The sequence below is a fragment of the Hevea brasiliensis genome, chromosome 17 (genome assembly GCF_030052815.1).
Source record: "Hevea brasiliensis isolate MT/VB/25A 57/8 chromosome 17, ASM3005281v1, whole genome shotgun sequence".
NCBI classification, from domain to species: Eukaryota; Viridiplantae; Streptophyta; class Magnoliopsida; order Malpighiales; family Euphorbiaceae; genus Hevea; species Hevea brasiliensis.
In genome coordinates, this window is record NC_079509.1 from 53,373,283 (window position 1) to 53,382,588 (window position 9,306).

Here is a 9,306-nt window from a genome sequence, read left to right on the forward strand (position 1 = left end):
GGAGACCATAAAAATTTTTAGAGAATTTTGTGATAGATTTTTTGTGATGGAAAGATTTCGTCAAAAATTAGATACGGATTTTTGACAAATTATATCATTGGATGGATTTGTGGCGGAATATCCATAACAAATGTTTAATTATTTTTTTAATATTTTAATTGTTGACGAAAGAAATATTCTGCCTCTAAGATGTCACAAATTTTTGACAGATGAATTTATCCGTTACTAATTTGTGACGGAAAAATACTGTCGTCAAAAACTTTGTGACAGAAAGTATTTTTGTCACAAAATTGTGACTGAAAATAATTTTTTGTCACAAATGTTTGACAGAAAACATAGTTCCGTCACAAAGTTTGTGACGGAATGAATTATTTCATCACAAATTTGTGACGAATTAACTTATCTGTTACAAATTTGTGACGAATTAACTTGTCCGTCATAAATTTGTGACAACATTATATGTTTTGTCACAAATTTTTGACGAAATTATATTTTTCTTCAAAAATTTGTGATAGAATTATATTTTCTGTCACAAATTTGTGACGGATATGTTAATCCATCACAAAAGCTCAACCTTAAAATTCTTTTAGATTTATTAAATGAGTGGATAATTTTAGAATATTCACTCATGCTTATCAAAATATTCAATCATGCTTATCAACACTTTTTAATTATGTTGCCAAATTTTAATTTATTTTTAATTAATTAATTTAATTAACTATTTATTTTTTACATTTATAAATAATTCTAATGTAATAATTCTTTATATATACAATTCAACTTTATTTAATTTAAAGTTTATAATATTTTATTATTTTATTATTAATAATAATACAAATATTATATCTATACTAAAAACCAATCTTTTAGTATAGTATTTACTGAAGGTATATTATATTATATTATTATTTAATAATATTCCCTAAAGAAATTTGTTTTATTTAATGAAATAAACCATTTAAAATCCAAAACTGCAATCTTAATTCAATTAAAATAATTTCTTTAAAGTTAAAAAAAATCAATACAAGCATTTTATTTTTAATTATTTTAAAGTATATAATCAAATAAATTATATCTGAATTTTATTATAAAATTAATGTTAAATTTTACTTGATTTGTTAAAAAACTAATCTTAAAGCTTTTTTAATTAAAACAATTAAACTCGCAAGCCCCCATAATTATTTTATTAATATCTAATACAATAATTTGCAAAATGCACTTAAAATTTAGAAAAAAAAAAAACTATCTTTATATTTTTACCTTTTTAATAATTTGGTCCCTCTTTCAACATCAATTTCATCAACTATTATTTCCTTTGGCCCAAATTGAGAAGTAATTGCCCTTAGCATTAGGTAAAATGTCGAAAAACCTAAACCCTCAGCTCCCTCTTATTTCCTTCTCCCGATTCCCTCACCATCTTCACAATTTTTCCTCTCCCTCAGCCTCTCTCTGTCAGTCCAGTCGGTCTCTCCCTCTGCATTAATCCTCCACCCCTTAATCTCTTTGCAACAGAGGACAGGGTCATGCCATTACCTGCCCCTCAACCTCGCCGATACACAGAAGAAAGGCGTTGCTACTACTCATTCTTCCCATATCGCTGAAGAACGAGTCGCCAGTGATGGAGTTTTTAGTTCACAGGTCTTTGGGTTTTCTTTTTTAATTTTTTTTCCAAATATCTAACATCTGGTCGTGATTGAAGATTTTGTTAACATCTCGCTGAGAAGGTTAAATCAAGTTTGTGTTTTGGACTTGGTGCCTGCCGATTTATCTATTTCTTAAGTGGTGGTGAGTTGGTTCCCTTTAATTTAGTTGATTGTCTTGATTGTTTATCATATTTTCTAAGGGTTTGCATCGTGAACTTAATAATAATAATAATAATAATAATAATAATAATAATAATAATAATAATAATAATAATAATAATAATAATAATAATAATAATAATAATAATAATATCTCTTGTTTTAACAACCTCTGTAATTTGCTTTGAAAAACTTTGTTGGATTAGACTACATCGGCAATTCTTTGTTTTGCTCAAAGTAAAAGCAAGACTACAAGTGTTGAATTTTTTTTTTTTAATTTAGTATAATAGCATTGAGTATTGCATGTAAGGCATAAATTCAAGAATTTAAATTTTGATAATTTTATATCGACTCTGAGGGTTAACTTAATTAGTATGTAGATTTAATTTTCCTTTTATTAATCAAAATTTTAATGTTGAGACATGTAAGATCGTAAAGCGCATATTTTCTTTAATTATAATTTTTTAATTCAGATGAAGTGATCTATTTTTATTAAATAAAAAAAATTAAACTTATATGCGTTCTCTTATGTTCATTGTAGTTGAAATTGATAGCTAGTCATTGATTGTTTGTTGAGCTTTTTGATTAGATATTAAAATTATTTATTGTGCTTTTTTACATTATTATATAATTATATAGAATCTCAAAATTATACACAATGAATTGGGATTTATTTTCAATAGAGTCGGTATTTTTTTTATGATTATTCAATAAATTTTTTTAAATTATTACCGATCAAATATTGTATTCGTCGGTATACTTTAATATTATTTATGTAACACCCTAATTTTTGAAGGAAATATTAAATATGGTTGTTATTAGGAATAGAAATAAAATTTATAAAGTTTTGGGGAGAAAAATTTAATTTGAACTTGGACTTGAAAGAAAAGTTATAAAAGTTTTGGGGTGGAAAATAGGATTTTGAAGTTAGGCAACTTGCTTGGAATTGAAGTTATTTCTTTATTTAATGTGGTTAGGATACTGGATACAATTTTGAAGTTATTTGATTTCTTATGCATTGAAGTTTAGTCCCCCCTTGGGCATAGAATATGCATATGAAAAATAAGTTTTAAGGTGCAAGATAATTTTTTTCCCTACATGCTTTAGTTATCATATTTGTTGTTATCCATTGTTATTTTTAATTGTTAAAGGATATGGCTCTTGATAAGAGTTGGATGGGAATTGAGAATAGAAAGGACCCTAGATATATTCATGGAGTTGAAGGTTTTCTGACATATGCATTTAGGCATGAATCAATAGAAGATGCGATTTCATGTCCTTGCTTAAAATGTAGAAATGTCGATTACAAGCAGAAATTTGAGGTTAGGTACCATTTGTTAAAGGATGGAATTCTCAAATCTTATACCATTTGGTATTTCCATGGAGAGTCTCTAAATGAAGATGTTGACATCAATGATGATCCAATTGTTAATGATGATCAAGACTTTGATGATGATATCATCGCATTAGTGAATGACATATATGGCGGTTCTAATGTCAACATTGGAATGGATTCTAATGAAGCGGTTGGAGAGGAACCTAAAGGGTATGCTGCCATGTTTTACCATCTATTAAGGGAAGCTAAGGAAAAGTTACATCCAGAATGTGAGCTCTCAAAATTGGCTGCTATAGTGAAGTTACTTCACATGAAGAGTTTTCATCGATGGACCAACAGATCATTTGATGATTTGCTTGGTTTATTAAGGGAGCTTATTCCAAATGGAAAGCAAAATTTTCCAAAATCATACAGTAGTGCTCGAAAGTACGTTAGTGGTCTAGGCCTTCACTATTAGAAGTATGATGTTTGTCATAATCATTGTACATTATATTGGGGATCATTTGCCAATGCAACATCATGTCAAATATGTGGGTTATGTAGGTGGAAGTCTGATGAAGGGAAGAACAAGAGGAAAAAAACTCCATATAAAGTGCTACGATACTTCCCTTTAAAACCAAGGTTGCAGAAGTTGTTTATGTCTAGTCAAGTAGCATCTGATATGCGATGGCATAAGGAAAAAAGGATAAATGATGGAATTATGAGGCACCCTGCTGATAGTCTTGCATGGAAGTCTTTTAATGAACAATATGGCTCATTTGCAAGTGATGCTCGTAATGTTAAACTCGGATTGGCAACTGATGGTTTCCAGCCTTTTAGAAATATGAGCTCCCAACATAGCATTTGGCCTATAATTCTTATACCCTATAACTTACCCCCCTGGATTTGTATGAAGCAGACCAATTTGATAATTTCAATGATTATTCCAGGGTAGCATAGTCCAGGAATGGGTATAGATATTTTTTTGTAGCCTTTAATTGCTGAATTAAAAGAGTTGTGAGAGGTTGGTGTGGAGACTTATGATGCACATAGCAAAAAGAACTTCACATTGCATGCATCCATTATTAGGACAATAAGTGATTTTCCAGCTTATGGAGATTTATCAGGGTGGTCAACAAAAGGTTACAAGGCTTGTCCTGCTTGCCACAAATATACTAGTGCAAAACACCTTGCTTGTTCAAAGAAAATGTGCTATATGGATCATAGAAGGTTTTTGCCTCCTAGTCATAAATGGCGTAAGGACACTAAGTCCTTCAATGGCTTTAGAGAGACAAGAGCAATTCCAAAACCACTGTCAGGTGATGAGGTGTTAATGGAGCTTGAAACTTTCACTCAAATGCCATTTAATAGAGGTATCAAAAGGAAGTATGATGCTTCAAATAGTTTTGAGAATTGGAGGAAGAAGAGTATCTTTTTTCAGTTACCCTATTGGAAGACACTTCTTATTCGGCATAATCTGGATGTGATGCACATTGAAAAGAATGTGTGTGATAATGTGTTAGAAACTATAATGAACATCAAAGGAAAGACGAAAGATAATTTGAATAGCCGTTATGATTTGGTGAGTATGGACATTAGACACGAGCTTCACCCAATTGTGAATGGAAATAATGTTTGTATTCTATTGTTTCTATGAGATGAAAATATTATATCGCAAATGGAAATACAAGCTACACCTTAAGTATTTGAAGTACTCAAGTGATGATGAACGACTGCAACATGTTCCTGAAGGATTGACTGTGGATACTTGGAAGGAAATGTTCAAAGTTTTTGCTAATGAGGACTTTCAGGTACTTTTTAATTACTTTTTCTATTATGATAAAAAATAATTTTTTTTAACATCAACATCATGTAGGCCTTATGTTCCACCAATACAAATAATCGTGCTAGTCAAAGAATTATTGCTTCAACTGGTCCCGCTCCATTTGCACAAGTAGAGTATGATATGGTAAACTATATATAAAAAAAAAATACTATTTACTCATAGTTATTTCTTTTGTTTAGTTATATTATGTTATATAATGCATGGTTAATATAATTAATACTATAGATGGATGAGGAGATTGGTGAAGTACCGTATGCTTCTGAAGTCTGGATGGCTACACATGGGTTCTTGGATGAGCAAGGCCAAACACAATGGCATGATCCAGAATCATCAAGGATATATGTAAGTATTTTGACTATGAAATTATTAATATTTTTAGATTATAATTATATATTAAATATTCACATATTTAATATTATATTTTGTAGGAAGAGATGCAAAGGATTGAGAAACAAACAACAAATGATAATGAGACTGGTCCTACTCCAGATGATGTCTTAAAAGAGGTGTTTGGCATTAGATCTGGCTATGTCCGTGGTAAAGGATTAGGATACAAAGCAAGCACTAGAGGAATGTCATGTGATTCTAGAAATGAGGAATTAAATGAATTGAGAGATGAGGTAGCAAGGTTGAATGCTCGTTTGAAGGAACAAGAACAATGCAATAATGAGATAGCACAACTAAATGCTTGACTCAAGGAACAAGAAGAGCGCAATTTGGAGTTTTTTAAAAGATTTGAGAGTGTGATAGGATACAAATCATCAGAAAGTTAGGATATGACAACAGTAAGTACGTTTTAGATATATTTAATTTCATGAATTGGAAAAACTACTTTTTGAATGACGTTTTATTTAAATCTATTGTAGGATTAACAGATCGAGTAATGAAGGCTTGCAGACTAGCAATGAAGTTGAATTACAGTTTGAAGACTACTATTATCATAGGAGTTTTATTTTGAATATTATCAAGTATGAACAAATTAGGAATAAAAGTAGGTAGATTTAAGTTTATTTTGCATACTAGCTACGTACACTTAAAAATTATTTTTATATCATACTTTAAAACTTATGTTGCCCTTTATTGTTGAATATTAATTTTATCATATAGTTTTTTTGAATTTAAATATGAAATTTACGAGTATCAATATTTTTAACAATTATAAATATAACATCCCAATATTAAAAGCAACTTTATAGGGGACAAAATATGAGGATGAAAATTATCCCTATTCAATTTTTATCAGGAGACTACTGTTGTCCCTTTAATAGTAAGGGATGACTGTGGTCTCCATAATTGAGGACAAGTATTCTTCCCTTTAAATAGGGACGAATGTCGTCCCCTTTTGACAGGGGGACGATTATGATCCCCCTTGAGTTTGATCCAAAACTAGGGACAAGCGTCGTACCCCTTTTATAGGGGACGATTATGATCCCCCTTGAGTTTGGACAATAGGGACGACAGTCATCCCCATATAAGGGGACGACAGTCATCCCCATGTTAGGGGACGACTATGATTGTCGTCCCCATATTAGGGACGACTATTGTCCCCATATTGGAGACGACTATCATCTCTTTTTTCAGGGATGACATTATGATTTGTCGTCCCCCATAGAATAGGGTACGGAGGTAAAGAGGACAATAGGTGGGGACGATTAATGTCGTCCCCTATACCTTTGGGGACGATTATTCATAATTTTGGGGACAATTTTATGTGTCCCCTATACTCACTTTTTCTGTAGTGATTATAATAAATTCCTATGGGTATTTTTGCCAATGCCTATGTTCTTTGCCTTCTCTTTCTCCCTCTCTCTCTCTCTCTCTCTCTCTCTCTCTCTCTCTCACACACACACATAGATATATATAAACAGTATTAAATATAAAACTTGTCAAAAAAGTTAATTACTTTAATTTCTTAAATATTTTATCATTTGAAATTGCAATTCTTTAGAAAAAAAACACTTCACTCAATAGCTATTTATAATCTCAAAACTATTATAAAGAAAGATAACACAAAACTTTTTAAAAGAAATAACACATACCTTTTTCATGAAGAAATAAATTACGCCAATTGTAGTAACTTTAACAACAAGACTAAACAGTATATGTAATTCAATTATTTTTTTATTATTATTATTATCATTAAATGCAAAAAAATACCCTTAATTTTTAAATGATTTATAATAATAACTATTATTATTATTATTTACTTATTACATAAATATTTTTATCTAATGGACTAAGACTAATTCTATTCACACTGAATCAATCCATTAAAGAGTGAAGTACTTTGAATGGATATTATATTCATTTATAAAAATTAAATATTTAATTTCACTTAAAAAATAAAAATATCAAAACATTCATATTAAATATCTATTTACTATTGTTGTTGTGCAAAGATGCCAACGGTAGCTTTCTTTATTAATCTATTTATTATTTATAAAAATATAAAAAAAACATATTTATAGTGATAGAAAAATAATTTATGTCCAATAATAATTATAAAAGACAATAACATGTAACTAATTTATGTAAATTCGCCGTTAATATTATTTAGTGACAAAAATATGTGTCACTAATAATTTGAATAATTGTTACCTTCCAAACATTATCGTCGCTATTCTTTTAGTGATAAAAATATTTATTGCTAAATCTTTTATGAGCAACATAATATTTGTCATTAAATATGATTAAAATTTCACAATGATATGCAACAATACGTTTTTATTGGTATTTTAATAAATAATATAAATCACAAAGGACATTTGACAATGCCAATTTTCCCTTTTCATATATAATCAAATTTGAATTTATAAATCATATTTAAATCTGAGAAGTTAAATATAAGTAGAATTAATAATTTTAAATTTATGTAAACTCAAATATTAATTTAAATAATATAACTAGAAATAATATAAAAACTTAATGGCATTTTTGACAATCCAATTGTTCCATAATTCTCTAACACTAATTAACGTATAGATTTTTGTTATTCATATTTATATTTAATTTTATAATTATAAATAAATGTTTTGAATTATAAAAAAAAAACTTAATTAACTAGAACTTAAACTTAAATACAAATAAAATTATATAAACTCTAAAATTAATTTAAATAATAAAAATATCATAATAATAATAATATTATTATTATAATAATAAAAATAATAAAGGGTATTCTGTGAATCCCAACATGTTTTTTTTTATTAATATTTAATTTTGGACTTTTAATATTATAATTTATGATAAAATTAATAATTATGTAAAATAAAATAAAATTCTTAATTTTAGTTGACTTATATATTAATATAGTCCAAATATATAATTTATTATAAGAAAATAATTACACAATTTATTATATTATATAAATTTTTAATTTCCAATATACTAAACAATGTTAAAGTTTTAATAATATTATATTAGGGGGTTATAAGAAAGATAAACATAGTTTTTTTTTATTATTTTTTTCCTTTCCTAGTCAAAATAGAATTTTATTTTATTATTAAATAAAAATTTTAATAAAATTTTCATATAAGTGGAATTATTTTTAAAAGCATTTTTAATTCGTTTAATAGATTTTAAGTACAAGTAAAATTATAAAAATTTTAAATTTATATAAATTTTAAAATTAATTTAAATAATAAAAATTTAATATAAATTAATTTTAATAATTAAATAAATTTAATCTGTAATTATTATTATAATAAATTACTATAGGTATTTTACCAATACCAATGCTCTTTCCCTTCTTTCTCTCTCTTACACACACGCGTGTGTATAAACAATATTAAGTATAAAACTTGCCAAAAAGGTTAATTAAAAACCTTTTTCATGAGGAAATAAATTAGCAAATTGTAATAACTTTAACAATAAGACTAAATGAAAATAGTATATAATTTAATAATTTATTATTATTATTATTAAATTTCAAAAATACCCTTAATTCTTTAAATGATTTATAATTATTATTATTATTATTATTTACTTATTACATAAATATTTTTAATTTAATAAATTAAGACTAATTTTATTTATATTGAATCATTTTATTAAGAGGTGAAATACACTATTATATTTATTTACACAACTTAAATACTTAAATTTACTTAAAATATAAAAATATCAAATCATTCATGTTAAATAACCATTTACAATTATTGTTGTTATTGTACAAGATGCCAATGGCGGCTTTCTTTATTGATGTCTTTTGCCTAGTACAATTTACAAAACGTGACTGCATATGAACTTGGCTGTAATGTCTTGTCCTGTAATTTAATAATAAAATTGATAATTGAAATAAAAATTTTAATTTTTTTTTTATCTTTTAACCTTATATAATTATA

General features: G+C 27.1%; 2 protein-coding genes across 3 annotated transcripts; both read left to right on the top strand.

Annotated features, from left to right (window-relative positions):
* Positions 1-2,956: 2,956 nt before the first annotated feature.
* Positions 2,957-4,774, top strand: LOC131175297 (uncharacterized). The gene is made up of 3 exons (XM_058139023.1): positions 2,957-3,564; positions 3,682-3,941; positions 4,227-4,774. The coding sequence occupies exons 1-3, from the start codon at positions 2,957-2,959 to the stop codon at positions 4,772-4,774; spliced, it is 1,416 nt and encodes a 471-aa protein (XP_057995006.1).
* Positions 4,757-5,740, top strand: LOC131175456 (uncharacterized). Of its 2 annotated transcripts, XM_058139822.1 has the most exons (4): positions 4,757-4,928; positions 4,994-5,086; positions 5,189-5,305; positions 5,392-5,740. In XM_058139822.1, the coding sequence occupies exons 1-4, from the start codon at positions 4,776-4,778 to the stop codon at positions 5,653-5,655; spliced, it is 627 nt and encodes a 208-aa protein (XP_057995805.1). In that variant the 5' UTR covers positions 4,757-4,775; the 3' UTR covers positions 5,656-5,740. The 2 variants fall into 2 exon arrangements, with proteins under 2 accessions (XP_057995805.1, XP_057995806.1); XM_058139823.1 differs by lacking the exon at positions 4,994-5,086.
* Positions 5,741-9,306: the final 3,566 nt, after the last annotated feature.

Bases quoted from the DNA above. Each gene is read 5' to 3' on its own strand.
- LOC131175297 (XM_058139023.1), top strand. From the start codon at position 2,957: ATGGCTCTTGATAAGAGTTGGATGGGAATTGAGAATAGAAAGGACCCT. The intron at 3,565-3,681 runs GTACGTTAGTGG...TGGGTTATGTAG, and splicing joins TCATACAGTAGTGCTCGAAA to GTGGAAGTCTGATGAAGGGA. The intron at 3,942-4,226 runs GTTTCCAGCCTT...GTGATTTTCCAG, and splicing joins ACTCGGATTGGCAACTGATG to CTTATGGAGATTTATCAGGG.
- LOC131175456 (XM_058139822.1), top strand. From the start codon at position 4,776: ATGAAAATATTATATCGCAAATGGAAATACAAGCTACACCTTAAGTAT. The intron at 4,929-4,993 runs GTACTTTTTAAT...AACATCATGTAG, and splicing joins TTGCTAATGAGGACTTTCAG to GCCTTATGTTCCACCAATAC. The intron at 5,306-5,391 runs GTAAGTATTTTG...TATATTTTGTAG, and splicing joins CAGAATCATCAAGGATATAT to GAAGAGATGCAAAGGATTGA.